This window comes from Chelonia mydas, chromosome 6 (genome assembly GCF_015237465.2).
Source record: "Chelonia mydas isolate rCheMyd1 chromosome 6, rCheMyd1.pri.v2, whole genome shotgun sequence".
Classification (NCBI taxonomy): domain Eukaryota; kingdom Metazoa; phylum Chordata; order Testudines; family Cheloniidae; genus Chelonia; species Chelonia mydas.
Genome location: NC_051246.2, coordinates 48,905,314 through 48,924,312, shown reverse-complemented (window position 1 = coordinate 48,924,312; position 18,999 = coordinate 48,905,314). Strand labels below are relative to the sequence as shown.

Genomic DNA, 18,999 nt, shown 5'->3' with positions numbered 1-18,999 from the left:
CACACAGTCAGCCCCATCCCACAACAATTTAGTGAAGATGCATCCAGCATCCAGCTGGAACTACAAGGGGAATTATTGGTAAGTAGAATATTAATGTGAACTGAAAACTAGCTAGCCTGCCAGAGTTAACAACGTACTCTTGCAAAAAGTACCACCAGATTGTTCATTGCTACAAATGTTCATGATTTAAATTTCTAAGTTTCATCTGAACCCACACTCTTCAGCAACTTACATTGCTCCTTGTAACCAGTCTAGGATGTTGGTTTAGAACTGATTTAGGGAAAAGTAGAGCTGACTGAAGGATGGCAGTCCCATGTTGCGGTAACTTGAGGTTTTTAAATTTGTTTTTGTTCTCTATTAGGGGAAAATTACTTTAAAAATGTTTTTGCAAAAATGGAATTCAGTCAGTCTCTTCTGGGATTGAAACCTGGACTTTTATATTAAGTCCAGGTTTCAATCCCAGAAGAGACTGACTGAATTCCATTTTTGCAAAAACATTTTTATATAATATAAATAATTATATATATATAAAAGTGTCTGTCTGTCTGATGGTAGTAGTCTGGGATGTGGAAGACATAGGTTCAATTCCCTGCTCTGCCTGACTCAGAGCTGAGTTTTTCACCCAGCTTACTATGAAGTTCTGACCTACTCAAGAGAGAAGACTTGGTGCCAAACAAATAATGTTAGAGGAAGTGTGAGAATGGTCTCTGCGGGATGCCATTTTCTCTATCCCTATCTCCACTTCGTCTATCTTGTTCCTTCACAACTGAACAAATTATGCTTCCATGCTGCTACTTCATGCCCCAGTCTGTTATCTACCAAAGAGATTCTATATATGTAACTGCACAGTTACCCATGTCCCTAGAATCCACCCTGGTTAGAATCCCACCTACAGAATCATCTGCATCATTTCTTGTAGTACCTACGTATTCCTTGGAGGTTTCCCATCCCAATAATGACCTAGCCCAACATTGGTTAGAACTTTTCTACAACCAACCTGGTGCAATTATAACTAAAGTATGCTTTTAAACTGATTTAGATAAGCCACTGGAAACTCTTGTGTGCATCCTCTTACATCTGCGTTTATCTGTTTAAGCCTTAACTTAAACTGGCAAGGAATCAATTTAAGATAAATTGATATGTTAGGTTTAAACTGATTTAAGAAGCTCCGGGATTTACACTGGTTTAACTATACGATGATATAAAGAATAAAGCATTTTAAATACACACATTTAGTTAAACCCAGTGCAATTTTGTGTTTAGATAAACCAGACCTTAGTTTATGAGATCTGCCAAGATCAAAGCTGAAGTCATAATATGGCCCAGGTAATGTAATGCACTAGGGAATGAAACTGCCCCATAATCCAAAGGGTAAAAGCTGTTCATAATTCATGAGTTTACTGGGACACAGTAAAGGTTGGGTTTTTGCCTGTTGTATAATTAACACCTTTTGCTGCTGTTGGTAGTTACATGGGATGAGATTATTGCCAGCAAAATAGAACCTCGAAAAAAGTCAGTATTTCTCTAAACCAAACTGTGTATAGGTCTAGTGTACATTAGGGATTAAATTACAGAGAAACTTTTGGATAAACCACCATAGATTCCACAGTGTACAGCCCTTGCATAGAGTCCGGAATACCTGTTTTCTGAAGGTATATTCAGTGATCTTATTTCACAAATAACAAATCAACCCTATTAGACTTTTCACTTACCCCGTTGATCACCAAAATAAAGGTACATGAATGCAAATATCCCCTTAAACAAAGCAGCATATATATTTTTCTTGGTGTCCTTGTGGCTTAAACAGCTGAACAGAATTTAAAAATTAAAATTCTGAACAAAACTGTTTCCTATGTCAACACCACTTACACCAAGCTTCCAGCTGAAAAGACACTGCCCATTACATAGAATTTTTTTTTCTGTTTTTACAAAGGAAATAGTGACTTGACTTGTATGCCAACAAAGCTAGAATAATATTTTCTGGGAGGTGGAAGGAGAATTAGTATGGCTTTGTATTCCCCAAGAATAGAAATCACCTTGTTTGATCCTGATCCTGTTCTGATGCTGTTCCACTTGACTTCAATGGGAGCAAGATCTGATTTCTAAGTTTTCTGTCAGAATGTTAAGCCATGTTTTATCAGTGAAACACTATTAGGTAACCTTCATTCATATGGTGTTATATATTTCTTGATATGAAGACATCCAAATGGGGGAGATGCAGACAAAAATTGTTTGTAGTTAGTTCTACTGTATAGTGTCTTTTTAAACATGCTGTCAAAAGCTTGTCAAAGGGAGGTTATCCCCATTTTACAGACTGGAAGACCGAGACAGAGCAGCGAAGTGACTTAACTAAGGAGATACAGGAAGCCAGCAGAAGATTCCCAAGCCCCCCGTCTTTCATCACTAAGACATCAGAAATAATGTAGGATCTGTTCATTTATCAGAAATAACATTTTCTGGTGTAAATTATTTGTATCAACAAATGGTAGACAAAGGGAAATTTTTTGTGAATGAGGGACAGTTAGGTGAAATGAATGTAATTTAAAGGGAAAATGTATAATACCTTAGACTCTGACCCTGTGTGAATGTATTGCTCAAAACCTGCCAACGTTTAAATGCAAGAAAAAGACTTGAAAGGAGGGACACAATAAAAACAGCAGGGTAGGAAGTTTTACCTATGTGGAATTTAATTTTTTAGACTGAACAACATATTCTGTCACCTCTCTTTTATGATTCTGCCTTTCCCATATGAATAATTTACAATAGCAAGACAGACAGCAGATTGGTGAATGACAGAGACAAATGTGGATCTAAAGGCTCTGGGATTCCTGTCATCAGGAGGGGCAGTTGAGAGAGAGGTGAATGTCAGTGTGTGTGCCTCTTAATTTTGCATGAAATATTTTTGTTTTAATCAGTGTACAAAGCCCAGAATCAGGGTCAATGCTAAAAAACATCTTAAAGAAAATGATTAACATAGGAGTGCAGCAGATGGAGGTTATAACAACCCCTCCTCCCCACACACTAGTTGTGCTTCCCACACCAAGACTTTTCTCAGTAGAAGGCAAATGGGCACCTTTTCTGTCAGTCTTGGGATGTGAGCCATAAGGAAACCTATCTTTCCTTTTCAGTGTGTGTGTGTGGGTGGGGAAGGACAGAGGAGGAGAGTAAACCCATACCCAAGGCTAGATGCTCTGGGAAGTTGCCTGCTGGGTCCTGAGGTTGCATGGAATGCCATTGTGTAAATGGGCTCTGGCACTCCATTTTATACCTTTTCCTTCTGGATACAGTGAGTGAGATTACATGGATGGTTCAAGTTTGAAGATGATTTGCCTTACAAGATCACCCACAGGGACTTCTTTATATGGGGCTCTTTGCAAACTTAGACCAGATGCTGAAAACACAGGTGCTGAGCTTTTACTACCTCCAATAATCCACTTTATTTCAGCTAGACTACTCATTATTATAAAGTTAAGCACCTGTGTGCTTGTAGGATGAAGCCCCAGACTAAAGAGACAGTCCCAGCGTTCAGCATCTATTCATGACAAAACACTCATGCCCACTATCTATTCATTACACTCCCAAGATTATCCCTCCTCATCACGCCCCCTTGGCATAGGGGCGATTGGAAGGGGGGGGGGAGGATATATCTTTAACAATGCAGGGAATGAACAATTGCAGCTGATTTTATTATATATATATAAAATATGATCACATCCCCTCTGATTTCTCTAGCATCAAAGTGCTTCGCAGGCGCCTCTAGTGTAGTTTTGGCTTATTGTAGCCACGTGAGCGCCCAGTGCGCTGTGTACGAGGGAGGGCTAGTCCACGGAATAGGGATCAAGGCAGATCTCAGCAACAAACAAACAAACCCTTTTTGGATACTCGCCCCTGCTCCCGTGTACCGTTCTCCCAGCAATGCCTCTGCCTTTCTGGTTCTCAGCTTCTCCTTCGGGGGCGGAGGGGCTGATCCAATGGCTCTGAGAGGGGGATCCGTACAGCACAAGCGTCTCCAGGCTGTCTCTGCTAAAGGCAGGCAAATGAACCTGGGTGGAGGGGCGTCAGGCAGAATGACGCTGACCCGAGATGCCATGGGAGGTGGGGCTTGAGCCGCCCAGCCCCCCTGGAAGGGGCTGGGTGAGTTGGGCAGCATCCCTGAGCGAGGCACATGGGCTGTTCCTGGGTAGCTGTACTGGCCGCTGGTGGAGCTGCTGCTCTCTCTCCCAAGCCTGCTAAAACAAGCTCTTCAAGTTTGGGGCTCTGCTCAAAAGAAACGGAAAGCGGGATTCCCCTGCCTCTCCGGGCTCTGCACGGGGCACGCAGCGGGGCCAGCACAGATGGATTTAATTCTAGTCCTTTGGGCTTGCGTGGCCTCTGCGAGAGCAGGTAAGAGGGGGTGACCCGCCGGCCGGGGGAGGCTAGGGGCAGAGCTGCGAAGTGCATCTTTGCAAAGGAGCAGCTCGCGTCGGGGCGGATGATGGTTAGTAGAGGGCTGGGCTGTCTCCCCGTGCAAAGGCGATCGGCACCTGTATCTTGGCCGGAGGGGAGATGCGACGCGCTCTCCTGTGCCTTCGCTGCGCTGTTCATTATTTAATAGCATCTCAGATAATCAGTATTTTTATCAGTCATCCTCCAGCTGTGAGCTAGCTAATGCTCTGGGCTGTGTGTGACTAGCCATGTCAGGGTGTGGGTGGGTTTTCATGCCATCGTCTCGGGAAAATCAGCCACATGGATGCAATTAGCTGCATCTGGGAAGGGAAAGTGGAATACTCTTCTGTGCTACGTACCTTGCTGTACCAGGGCCACCAGCAACACCCGAGCCCACGGGGCAGCTCCTCAAAGTCCTGGGAGGGTTGGGTTGCATGCTGCGGCGACTGGTGGAGAGGACTCGGAAACTTTCCTTTGGAAATAGCTCGTTTCGGGCCAGGCCAGTCCAGCTCCACCCTCACCCAGCCTGGTCGGAAAGCAGGCTTATTTCCGCACCGGCTGCATGTTCAGGGTGACGGCAGGCTGTACTATTATCTTTATCTTGCTGCTGCTGGAAACGTGCCTCCGAGGCCGTGCCTGAAATAAACATGTGGACGCAGTGATGTCTGTGGTCAGATTTCCCCCACTTAAAACCGTTCCCATGTGTTTGAGCTTAGTGAGATCCTTTCGGACAGGGCATGCACCTGCTGAGGATTTCCCCTGCTATAGGCTGCTTTCAGCAGCCGACTTCTTTATCCCAGGGAAAAAATCATTTTGCTTAGATTTCACTCTGGGGTTAGGCTGAGGGTTTTCTGTGGGGTCTGTCACTGGGGGATTTCAGCCTCGCTTATTTGCTTTGCACAGGAGTGGTTCTCCTGGCTTGACAGCGGAAATGGCACCTCGACGAATATTAAGGTGGGGATAGGAACCGCTGGCAATCTTGCAATCAGAGGTGAAACTGGCATATTAAAACTGCTCTCATAAAACCACAGTCAATCGCGTACAAATATCAAGCTACCAGGACTTTATACAATTGCAACTGGCGAGTAGATCAATTCCCTCCCCTCACCCCCCTTATTTGTGTGGGCTTCTCAGTCAGGAAAAAATCCTCCCTTATTGACTTTTTAATATTCCCTATGGGGATCGTTCCTTACTTCGCCAGTCTCCTCCGGGTTAGCCCTTGCTTCCTCTGTTCGCTGTAGCAGTATTTAAGAACCTTTCTCTCAGGAAAGCTTATGTGAGGCAAGATTCAATAATGAAAAGTTTCAGGAGTCTGCCTCTCTCGCTCCCTGCTGTTTGTTCACGGAGGGGAAGGATTTGAAGTAAGGACAGGTGAAGGCTTAGGAAAGCAGATTTTTGAAAAGGAAAAATATCAAGTCTCTCAGGGTTTCTTTGGCTCAGGCAGAGCGCTACTGCAGGCAGAGTTTTGTGGTGTGGTCTCTCCTTTAGTAATGTTGGGAGCATCTTTTACAATGTTGGCATTAAACAGTAATTTGTCCGAGTATTCTAAGACACAGATCCATACAACAGACTGACTAAAAAGCTTCCTTATAAATGTGAGCTTTTTTGAACGGTCTTTCTCCTGTATGAATATAAAAAATACATTTTTATTTTGACAAGTGCCGGCTGTTTTAGAGAGGGACTTTACGTAAAGTCTCCTGATCATTTTGAAAGCAGGCATAACACATCACACATGAGCTTATATGTTGATATCTTTCATCTGCAAGTGTTGCTATATTGACTGTAATGGGAGCCATTTTAATTAAAATGTGTGTTTTAGTAGGCACAATTCTCCTTTGTAATATAGCCTCCATGTGCGTTTAGGAATGTTTAAAGATCTGGCAAATCCATAGGAACAGTCAGGCTGAGAATTCCAAATCTCTAATACAAAGAATGACTAGAAATATTATAACAGAAGCATGACTTTCTTGTGGAGTCTTTGTTCCCTTTACTCTTGTGTAATGTACTATTCTAAATAGGTTCTGATGTAGAGTACATTAGGGGGATGTTTTCTTGAAGATGTGCAAATGATATTTTCAAGGAAATTACCTAGTAAAATTACTGTATATTTTCCAAGGAAATCAATGTGTAAAATGGCAACTAGCATCATAAAGTATTACAGTATCATCCCATTATCTAAGATCACTAGAATTTGAAGGGTGTGACATTACAATGTCTAGGGAGAAAATATCTCCTGTTTTTACAGCTAATATAACACCAGTATTGCATGTTAATGGTTGTAAAGACTAATCTGAGATTAATTTATTTGGAATTGTGAAGCCATTTGGAAAGTTCTATGTGCAACAATTGCCATCCTGCTGTAAACAGTCAAAGGTAAAATTCATGTTATAGAGTTCACTTCCTGCTACCACTCAAATAGCAAATATTTGTATGAGACTGACTAGATAAAGTTCCCTCCCCAGTGCAGCCTAGATGTGTACATATGTAAAGAATAAATAAATGTATAATCTCTTTATTTTGTGTTTGTACAGTGCCTAGCAAAACGGGGTCCTGCTCCATGATTAAGGCTCCTAGGTGGTCCTGGAATTAACAATTTATATCACATAATTTATGCTTTCTGTGTACCTATCCATTTAACTATAGAGAGTTTCCCATGATTCCTGGACTGAAGTTTCCAAACTGGTGATAAAGGAACAAGCAGACAATGCAACTTGTCAGAGCTGTTAGATTGATTTAATTTTTTTCAGGGATTTCTTGGTGACATCATTCATAGTTATGTTTCAGAGTAGCAGCCGTGTTAGTCTGTATTTGCAAAAAGAAAAGGAGGACTTGTGGCACCTTAGAGACTAACCAATTTATTTGAGCATAAGCTTTCGTGAGCTACAGCTCACTTCATCAGATCTGATGAAATGAGCTGTAGCTCGCGAAAGCTTTTGCTCAAATAAATTCATAGTTATGTGGTTCAATCCTGTAACATACTATATATAGTACCTTTAACTTTTCATTAATAAGGGCTGAGTTTTTTTCTGTCCTAACCCAGACAAAACTCTCAATAAGTGACTTAAGGATTTGGCCCACTGACTTCAATAGGAGTTGAGGGCAGTGAGTACCATGTGGGATCCTATCCATAGTTTGAACAACTTTAAAAGAAATAATATAAGGGCTAATAGTTCTCATTTAAAGGAGGAAATGGGATTTTCCAACTGTTTGTTCTTCTTAAAAGACAACATAAAATGCTGGATGCTAATAGAGATGCATGTGATTTTCTTTGTATGAGTCTTTTACTTAAGATCTCTAAAAAAGAGAGTGGGAGACTCCAAGGGGGAACAGACTTGCTTATAAAATAGAAGCTGCTTGTTTGTTGTTTAATTATTAAATAACCAGGGTTTTGAGTGTTTGCGTGCAGTCTCAAGAGCCAGCTTAAGAAAATGACTAGGTACTTAAAACAATGTATGGGCTTGCTAAAGAACTGCTATGATATTGTATTTCCTCTTTGGAAAGCTTGTGATAGTTGGAAGGAGGCACAGTATAGCTGGTGGGACTCTCAGCTTGTGTGAATTGAAGTTAATGGAGCCACATTGATTTATATCAGCTGGCGCCTGTTGCTGAGTTTGGAATCAGTAGCTTTTAAATAAAAAATAGTGAGGCTATTATGCTTAATGTGGTTGGTCATCTGTTTTTGCTGTGTTAGGGCCCAGTTCTGCTCCCATTGAAGTCAATAGTAAAACTTTCATTGACTTTAATAGGTTCAAAATTAGAGCTTATTGGGCATTGCTTAGTGGTCCATTGTAAGACATTTTTGGACTGATCCAGCATTCTATGATAGCGCTATAACATCTCTTGTTGATTTGAATGGGCTTTGGATTTGGGCCCTTAGTATTTGGAACCACATATTCCAATCTCAGCTGGGTCAGCTCAGACCTTCATTGTTCCTAAGTGGATCATTTTAGTATCCTAGAGTTCGTGTGCTTTTCTTTTGGATGAGACCTTAAAGAAACAAAGTCCTATCTGTTTTGTGTGGACAGTAAATCTCCTCAGATGCTTTTTTGCTTTGATGTCCTTAGCCAAAATTTGTCCTCCCCTGACTGTTGGGTTCGTTTTTTTTGTGAGCTGCTGACCTCTACCTAGAGATGGATGCATTTCAGCTGTATGCTGGGAGCCAGTGTAGGATGCTTTGAGATGAAACGCACTATGTAATATAAGCTTTATCATTACCATTTATTATCCTTATCTCTCTCCATTTTGGCCAAAGAGAGGTAGTTTTAAAAAACAGAACTTTCTAGTAGTGGGTTTAGCCAGACAGAGGTAAACTTGTTCAGGATGGTTTGCACGTAGAAGAGTTCGTTGAGTGTTAGGTGTAGATCTTGGGAAAATAGTGCCCACGGTCTTTAGTGAACTCTGTCACAGGTCTGAAGGAGATGTCAAAGTCTCTTTGGAATTCAAACATTGTAGTTTCTGAGCCAAAGAGAACCTTACAGCCCAGTGGTATTGCAGAATGTCTTGGAAGTTTGTATCTCCTGGTTTATATTGTAAGATCAGTTTATTCAGGTTCATTCCAGTTGTCTTAATTTTATACAGAACTGTTTAGTCTTCTATTAATATGAGATCATTAGGGCAGCACACTCTAAATAAACTTAATTTGGCAAGCCAGAAGTGCTTTTTTGAAGTCATATCTTCCTGTCAACTGCAAGGTGCACAGCACTCTCAATTGCCACTGTTGGAGTGAGGTTAAAAGAGACCACTTTCAAGTTTCCTTTTCAGGAGCTTTTATTGTTCTCCATGCATTTTGTGAAATGCTGTCTTCTACATTTAGCACAAAATATCATCCCAAGGTATTTTAATATTTGAGTAAAGGAAAAGGAGAAAAAAGTGTTTTGTGGCATAATTGATTTATAAGTAGAATTTCTGATTTATTCTTGTTCATTATATACCCTGACAGTTTTTTTTAGAGAGTCTATTAAAAACTCAAACCAGGTTACTTGCTGCCTTACAGCTCAAAGTCCCGGAAGAGAGAGAGAATGAATTTAAACAAAAAACTGGAGATCACTTAGTGGAAAGCCATCTGGCTATACACTACAGTGAAATCTTGGCCCCTTTGAAGTCAATGTCATGGACTTCAGTGGAGTTAGGATTTTATTCTAGGAGCCTACTCCTGCTCCTAGAATGAAGTTAGTAGCAAGACTTGTTAAGAGCAGGATTGGATTCTACAATAGGTTCTCGCTATTGTCATACTATCTCCGCTACCATGCTGATGGGTGGACCCTTGTAAGAACAAACCATGCTGGTTTCTTGACATATCTCGTTCCCTACTGGATAAAGATTGCACATTTAACCACCTAAAGTGTTCTGTGAACAAGCAGCTGTCCTGAGCCTCTGGGCTTAAATTTGTGCAGCAATTTTGTTACCACTTGGGCATGAATACCCACTGTCATCTGTAGTGACGGTATGGAAATCATGTATCACCCATTTCCATCAGGATGCTAAAGAATACCCTATTATCAGCAGTTCATGGGGGGCATGGTGTCCAGTTTGGAAGCTATCCTACATCTAACTTACAGTGAATGGTGGAAGTAAGTACTGTAACCTAATCAATTAAAATGAAAGAGTAGCTGCAGCTCGCCATGGAATGCTAGCATGCTTCAGTTGATCATGAAAGGAGTATTTAGACTTCAATAAGTCCTTGGTACTAGTATAGGTAGGTGAATATGAGCATTGCTGGTCTGAGTGATTACTCATTTCCTCTGCCTGCTGTTTTCTGTCTTCATTTTGTTGCTTTTTATTATAGTTGGATAAGTTTTGTTTAATTGTGATAGTTCTTCTGCCATGTCATACTAATATGTTAAATGTAGTGTCTTTATTGTGTTCTAAAATTTGTGAAGATAAAGGTACTAGCTTAATGGTAGTCAATGGAGAAGAACATCTTTTCTTTACATCTGGGGGGTTACTGTCTCTTAAGTGATTACTGTACATAGTATCTGCACGTACCCCATACTGTACTAGAAGTTCTTTGTTGTTATTTTAATGCTTTGATTTAAAATAAAAATTGATTGAACGTTCATTGTTTTTAAACAGTTGTCGGATTTGGAATGGATCCCAGTTTACAAATTGATATTATCACAGAACTGGATCTTGTGAATACAACTATTGGAGTTACGCAAGTGTCAGGACTACATGCTAGCAAAGCATTTTTATTCCAAGGTAAATCAAACATCTTAATTTACCTAAGACAGCCTCTGTCTCCATGATTCTCTGTACACAGTGCTTGCATTTTATTATGGGTTCTGTTGTTTCTAAGATACTCTGTTGTTCTACTGAAATATGTTAATGGTGTTTTTACAGGGATGAAGTCAGGTCATTTAGGCCCAAAATTTCAATGAAAACATTTTTTGGGTGTATTTAAACATTCCTCTGTTTAATTTCCAGTTGAATACTCCCACCGAGTTCCCTTGCATGGGCCCGGTTTCATGCATGGATAAGAGGACAGTATTAAAGCCGTTTAGTGCATTGATGCACACTGATAGTAATACACCAGTCTCTGGTCAACTTCAATGGAATTGCATGCATAAGAAAGGCAAGCAATATTTATCTTCGCTCTCTGAGCAGAGTGACAAGCACAAAGTAAATGAATTAATGGTAAAAATAAGGCTCTTTGATTTCTAAAGTAATTTAAGTTTCAGTATTGTAAGATGCAACTGGTGAAGTGATTTAGAAGTGGGATTTTAAGTGACCAGTGGCTGAAGTCCTGGCTACTGTGAAGTCAATGTGGGTTTTGCCATTGACCTCAGTGGGGCTAGGATTTCAGCCATTGTTGCTTAAAGCCCTAAACAGCAGAAGAAATAAGTTGCTACAGTATGTTTAAATGAGCAAGTAATAATATGAACAGAGATGTTTTTTCACCCAGCTTAGTATAACTTTTCTGTAACTTGCTTAATACTTACTTGAAAGACCGTCTTCAATGGCTTTTGTTTTTTTTGTTTCAGTAACAATTTAGAGGGACAAAGGGCCTGATTCTGATCTCACACTGTTTTTATTTCATGAACTTTAGTAGTTATATGTGATTTATATTAGTGTACATGATACAAGAATCAGACCTATAATTTAGCATATTCTTTACCCAGCTGGTAAATATGTACAATATGAACAATATGAAGAGAGGGAACAGGTACTATAGCAGAGAGATTATTGATGATCATATTTGAGAAATTTTGCAGGGTTCACCCTCCTTTCAGGACTCGAAGTCAAATTGTTTCTGCTAATTCCTAGGTGCTGGAATTATTATCACCAACGTCTAGAATATAGACATCAAGTTAAACGTTAAAAATTGGAAATGTTTTGCTTTGGATACTCTTCCTAAAATGTCAGTTTTATGTTTTGTGCTGGAGCACTCCATAAGTAGTTGAGGCAAACAGTGTTAAAAGTGCAGTCATTCCTCAGCAGACTGCAATGTCCTAATTGGCTTAAACTATTTTAAAATTTCTCATGGTGTTTTTTGTGGAGTTAATTGAGAACGCATTGACAAACTGCCACCATAGATTTTCACAGTCTAAGAGTGGCAAATGACTAAACTAAAAAGATCTGCATGTGCAACCCAGGGCTTGTTGCAACAGTTGATATTAAAAGTACATTTTAAGGGATAATGATCGTGATCTTATATTTCTTTAGCTCCTTTTGTCCTGGAAGATCCCCAAAACACTTTATGAACTTTACAAACTAACATAAAAACTAAACATATTCTGAAGTTCATCCACCACTGAAATGCAGCCACCTCCGGAGTAAAATGTTCCTAGAAACTCTAAACAAAAATTCAGAACAGCAAGTGAAGAATAAAATTCAGGGTCTTAAACTTTATATAATAAGTTCTTTATAACTGAGATTCTCCCCAAGAACAAAATTCTGCCCATAGGTGCATGTAGATAACCCCCAGTGCTTGAGCAATTGCCTCTTGCATTTCCCCCTCCCTCCCTGCCCCGCTCAGCAGGTTGGCTAGGATAGAATTGCTCTAGGTATATAGTTTCAGTCAGGATGGGGTCTGGGACAGGATTCTTGACCCAAGGGTCCTTGGTTGTGTACTCGTTCCTGGAGAAGGTCTGAAGGAGACCCTTTCCAGCTGCCTTTAGGCTAGGATGCAAATCCTAGATTATTCCTACCTTGTTTTTTGGGCTTTTCACTGGTTATTTATTATTTGTTAAAAGCCAACAGTGTGGTTGGGGCTTTATAAGATGCGGAAGTCAAATAAATGTTCCCTTTCATTGAGTGAAGTAGCTGACCTTAGGACAGTGGTTTTCAACCTTTTTTAATTTGTGGACCCCTTAACATTTTTGAATGGAGGTGTGGACCCTTTTGGAAATCTTAGAGACCACAGGTTGAAAATCACCACTTTAGCACTATGATGTGCTATGTGCCAGATTGTTTGGTTCAGGATAACTCTGTTTGTATGAAAGAAACAACCAGATACAATGTACATGTTTTTGTATTGGTTTTACTATATGGCACTTGTATATTTATTATTAGCTGGGCTTCCACTGTATTAAGTAAATAATAATAATACTTTTCCCAGTTGAAACTTCAAGGAGAATTTAGGAAGGCAGAACATAGATTACCAGAGTTGGAAATTGGCGACACTAGATTGGAGCACTGAAAGATTGAAGTCTTGATATCTCTGTGCTTATTTTATTTAACTTTTTCAATAGTTTTTCAGCATTATGGATTTACATTACAGTGCTCCGCAAATGAATGCCTTATAATAATGACTGGAAAATAGCATCCCGATTTTTTAAAATTGCAATATTCTGTTGGATCATGTCGCTAATGACTGCAATTTGTCTCTCCTCTTCTGTGCCTCCAAGATGTCATCCTGTCTTTCAGCTGAGCTTTGCTTTGGTCATTTATTGGTGCACTTCACTCTTTAATGCCTGCTTTTCTTTGTTTGCCTCCTTGCTGCACATTGCTCCAATACCTGGCTTCTTTCTCTGAGTCTTCAAAGTGGGGGAGCACCTGCTCTCTACCTAACATGACTGCTTCTGTCTGCATAACTGGAAAGGGGTCTGAGACAGATTCACTGGATGGTTGGATCATTGTATCAAGACAACTGAGCACTCTCCATTATTTGTATATATTTTATCTGTGTGCCCAGTTTAGGGTGGGTAGGGAGGAATTCTGAGAGTCAGATCTCTGGACTGCAGTTTAAATGATGGCTTTATTTTTTGTTTTCTGGATTTCAAAGCCCCATTATATAGTTGTTTATGAAATTCAGCTGCATTAAAATCCCAAAATGGGAAATGAAGAGGAAGGATTGAGAAATTGTTACTTTAAATATAGGTTTGGCCTGTGTCATGTGATGAGACTGCAACATGGTGTCTATGCATAGTACTAATAGGTGGCAGCAGAGCACCAGTTCTAAACTTTCTTGGGCCAAATTCTGCTTTTATTTACACCAGAGTAAATTCAGAATAAGTCCACTGACTTCATTTGCATATTAGTCACATTGATGTCAGCCCAGAGTAATTTTAAGAAGTCAGTGGAGTATTCTTACTTTACACCCGTGCACCTGAGAGTAGGATATAGCCCTGGAGTTTGGATTTCAATTTACTACAGACAGAGAGACATATTGAGTCCTGGAGTGTGAGCAGCGTGATAGGCAGCATGCGCTACAGTGAGGAACTGAAGTGGTAGTCAGAAGACATGGGTTCTAGCATCTACTACCATGACCTCATTTTATGCCAGCTGGCAAATTAATTAGTCTGTGGTCCAGCAAAGCACATAAGCATGTGAGTAGTCCCATTGAATGCTGGCTGCAGTGCAGCATTACGGCTTTTTTTCTGTGTGGGAGTGCTAGGTCTCCCTCACTCCTTCCCCATGCAGTACACCACCAGTGAGGGAACCATAACTTGGCCCTTTTGTATTCTAGCCAGTGTTAGCACCACTTTTATTTAAGGTTATCTGATGCGTCCCATTATGAGATGCTGTTTTCAGTGGCTTATAACTTCACTAAACTTGAGCAGTTCAGGGTGAAATGTACTATGTTGGGTGTCTGCCTCAGGCTGACAGTGACAGCTGAAACAGTTAAGCTGTTTCTGAGAAGGAGGCTAGGGAAAAATACATTGTTTGAAATGTTAAAAAAAAAAAAATCTGTTTTAAAAAATGTCTTTGGAAAGCTCTAGTGCTCCCATGGTTTGGAGCTGGAACTTCACATTTGCCAGGGGAGTGGCCTATGTGTCAGGGATGTGCTGTTTGCCATCCTTGTAAAAATCCACCCAAATTTGTCCAAGTTCCAAGCCTTTGAAAAATCAGTTTGCACAGGCTCAGTAGAGACTTAAATGTAGCAGCTAAAATCTCTGAAGATTCTATCCTCACTGAGCATGCTTGGGTCTCTTGTGCTGACCAGATTGTGTATGTGCAAGCCCCACAAGTTAATTGAGCATCCTCCATCCCCTGAAAACTCCTCTAAGTGTGACCTGACTGCTCATTTGCTATCCTCACAGAGTGACTGAGTAGGCACCAGTCCAAGGCTACAGGAGTGCAGGTGGACTTTCCCTAGAACAGCTGCTCTGGGATGAGGCCAGGCACTTGGACTGAGAGTCGGGAGGCTGTCTCTCCTGTGTTCTGAATGACGCCCTTGCTGGTGCCCTGGCAGGATGGAGGAGGAGAGGACTGCTTGAGGGGGCAAGAGAGAGGGGGCAAGAGCTGGACCTGGGGGCTGGCAGGGGAAGGCTGGGGAGTAGATGCGCACAAAAAGCCTGGGGGGGGGGGACCATAACAGGAGGCTAGCAGGGGCAGAGAAGGAAATGGGGGCTGGAAGCTGAGTGTGGAAGCTGGGACTGACTGGTCAAGGAGACTGAGGACATGTAGCTGGGATGGGGGAGATCTGGGAATGGCTGGGCAAGGATAGTGGGACTGGGATCAGAATCCTGAGATTTGGAGACTGAATGAGTAGGTGAAGAAAATGGGACTGTAATGAGGAAGAAATTGAAATGGGACAGGGATAGATTGGAGGGGATGAGGCAGAAGGAGTCAAGTTCGGGATAATGGGCAGAAGAGTCTGTGCCCACTACAGTATGTTTCCCTCCAGAGCCTGGAATGGAACGAAAGATCCTTGAGTCTAAGGCAATACCTTTGATGTCAGCAGATATCTGAGAGACCCATTCTCCTCTTCCGCTGATCCCCATAGAGGATGACATGCTGCTACCAGTTACTCCATTAGCTAAAGTGTCAGAGGTCTGTGTTATAGATCTGAAGGGTCCAACTCTGCCAATGATCCATGTAGGTGTCATCATGAGGCCACATCATGGAATTTCTGTTTTTTCAATTTGCTTTTTTAAAAGCCTGATATTCAGTTTAAAAAACGGGTTTCAGAGTAACAGCCGTGTTAGTCTGTATTTGCAAAAAGAAAAGGAGTACTTGTGGCACCTTAGAGACTAACCAATTTATTTGAGCATAAGCTTTCATGAGCTACAGCTCACTTCATCGGATGCATCCGATGAAGTGAGCTGTAGCTCACGAAAGCTTATGCTCAAATAAATTGGTTAGTCTCTAAGGTGCCACAAGTACTCCCTTTCAGTTTAAAAAACGATGTTGAAAGAAAAAAATGATGTTGATTAAATTTGCAAAATCAAGCACTTAAAAGTTAGGAAATGTCAGAATTAAAGTTGCTTGTGCCCTCTTAGTTCAACCCCCTTGTGCATATGCATTATTTTGTGGTCTTTAATTACACCATCCCATAATTGTTGCCTGCCCTATTCTATGGATGAATCAGGGTAGTGAAGAAGGCCGTTTGTGGGACTCTTGCCTCATTTGCTGCAGAAGCTGAAAGGTGTGTGCATGGATAAGTCAGGAAAAGAAAGAATAGTTTAATGTTTAAGACAGTTGGATATCATCCTAGAGTCTATCCTCGACTCTGCGACAGATTTCCTCTGTGATGCTGGGCAAGTCACTCAAGCCAAACTTTTGGTCACTAATTGTGTGTTCCTCATTGTCTGGGTGCCCAACATGATACTCTAAAGTCTGGTTTACAGAAGTGCTGACTAGTCACAGCTGCAACTGAAGTCAATGAGAGCTGTGCTTTGAACATATAAAGTGCTATATAATGCTAAGTATTCTGAAAAATGAGGTCCTGGACATCTCACGTTGGGTACCCAAAATTAGTGGATACTCCTAACCTTAATCTCTCTGTGCCTAAGTATCCCCATCTATAAAATGGGGATAATACAACCCCTTACCTCACAGGGGTGTTATGAAAATCAATTTATTAATATTTATGAAGCACTGTAGTGATAAGCATCACAGCAAACTCCCTGGGGAAATTAAAAATTCTGTCTTCAGAGTAGGGTTTGAATAGTGCACTGTATATAAGACATGGGGGAGAAAACAAAATATTGAATAGTTGCTCATTAAGTGAGTACCATCCATTTTATGCTCTGAATGAGTCAGGGGTCCTGTGGAAAAAACGTGATCATGTAATTAAAGTCTGTATCATAATGCATATGTGGAAGGGGGCTGAATTAAGGTTGCATGGACAATTTTAATTCTTCTCATCCCAAAGCATCATTATAGACATGAGGAGCCAAACAGCATAATCATTCATTCCTGTTCATGGCTCATTTCTCCATTAAGCTCAGCCTGGTCATGCCCCTGCATATGATGTCCCACAATATGGTTGATGGTCAAGCTCTAGGTCTGAATGATCTTGGTTGCATTGCATTCTTTTCTTTAGCATCTTATCATTTGTCTTCTGCAGTGTCTCCATCACTGTAATCTGTTGGACTGCAGCCAATCCGGTACTCTTTCATATCCTACTCTCCTTGTCTATTTTGTTTGTCTTAAAATCATTCCACTTTACCCATGGCATCTACCAAAGAACTCTCTTCTCTACTGCCTCCAGCCTTATGATGTCAGTTTCATTTAATGGAGCTGCTTCCAGACCATAATACTGTTAGTAAACTGGTTTGATACATTTTCACTTTTATGGATAACAAATAAACATTTTGAGCTGGAGTGTTAAAACTTTAATGCTAGCGTTTCTTAACTTCTGAATGGTTGACTTAACCTTAATTTTTTTTTTTTGGTGGGGTGTGTACACATTCTATATATTATACATATAAAATGTACACGTGTGTATGTGTGTATATATGGCACAAAGTGTGTGTGTGTGTGTATGTGTATGTGTGTGTGTGTATATATATATATATATATGGCAGTGAAGTCCCTAAGCAAAGTTTTTTCTCTCTGCCAAACTCTAGCTATCTTCAGGAGAGAGAACTGATCTGGATTCAGTTTACAAAGAGCTAGGAGGAGATAAGTGAGATGAATCATTTTCATATTGAACAATTAAAGATTGCTTGAGACATAATTACTGAATAGCATCCCAAGGCTCTGGAGATAGATAAACTAATGTTAACCATTTCAGTACCCAAAAATGATGCCATACTGAATAACCTCACAGACCTTACATATCCTCCCATGGCCTGACAGCCAATGAACTCTCCTGGGAATGGTCAGCATCTGAATTGTGCTGAGATCTGTGAGAGATGAGCCCAGCCACTCTTATAAGGGCAGCTAAATGAAGAAAGCTCTGTAGTTCAAGAAAGAGCCCCTTTGTCTCTCTTGATGATATGTCCGTGAGAATACTAATCACACCTCTCTGTCTCCTCAGTTCTGGTAGCTAAATTGTAGCACCAGGGGATCAACATGTCCCATTCTCACTGACCAGTGCAGATCCACTGGCTGGGGTGGAAAGTATCTGGGGAGCCTACTGAGGCGATGTGCACTGTGTAGGACTGGGCTCTGAGGCAGAGTTCCCTGTGCACCGCTCTGTATTCGGAGGCAGGGTGCAGGGTTGGTGATCAAGGTTGTGTAGGGGCTCAAGCAGAATGTAGACCACTAAAACCTTGGAAGACATTCCCAGCACATACTCTGACTACTCAGGCTGTGTGCTGGACTAAGGTTTTGTCTCATTGGAATGGATGGCTCTGGATAGGGCTCTGTGACATTTTGAATGTGAGGTAATTTACAGTTTTGCCAGGTCTTTAAAATAATGCAGTTTCTGGCTTTTATTGGCATTTTGTGGTAGCAACCAAGCCAATTTTGGTGTTTTTTAAAAAAGAAATCTTTTTATGGCAGCCAAATACTCCTTTTTCCCCCACTGGTAAAACTGACTGGTTGGAAGTTAAGGTCTAGGCCCTTCACAGACTTTCATGTGGAGAATGGGTGGGGAGGGAACTTGTCAATAGTCATGAAATTTCAGTTTCCAAATAAAAACTCAACCCAATAATTTTAGCAACACTAAATGAAAATGATCAGTTTCTTCCCTGGAGAAATGTGCAGGAGAGGTGAAAATATTGCTGTACTGCCGCCTCCTGTTATCTAAATTATTTTGGGTTTCCCAGCATGTCTGTATTGAATAGGAGAGAACTCTGATCATGCATTGCCACTGTCCTTAGCAGTTGTTTTTGCTTTCCTGGGGAACAATAATTGTGTTGCTTGTCTGTCTGCATTGATACAGAGGTACGCATGGGGAACAGGAGACTTTCTACAGCTAAAGCTTCTCTGCCAGAAAAGTTCATGGCTTTTAGTGTATCA

At 41.0% G+C, this 18,999-nt stretch overlaps 1 protein-coding gene across 10 annotated transcripts in view; it reads left to right on the top strand.

The window, feature by feature from the left end:
• The first annotated feature begins 3,978 nt into the window (after positions 1 to 3,978).
• The window catches only part of NELL1 (neural EGFL like 1), a 409,663-nt gene continuing 394,642 nt past the window's right edge, over positions 3,979 to 18,999 (top strand). For 9 of the 10 annotated variants that reach the window (XM_043548858.1, XM_037899951.2, XM_043548857.1 and 6 more), the window contains exons 1-2: positions 4,058 to 4,383; positions 10,498 to 10,623. In XM_043548858.1, coding sequence (XP_043404793.1) covers positions 4,335 to 4,383; positions 10,498 to 10,623 — 175 coding nt within the window. In that variant the 5' untranslated portion in view covers positions 4,058 to 4,334. Of the gene's footprint in view, positions 4,384 to 10,497; positions 10,624 to 18,999 lie in introns of all 10 variants that reach the window. The other variant, XM_007067928.3, reaches the window with a different exon arrangement.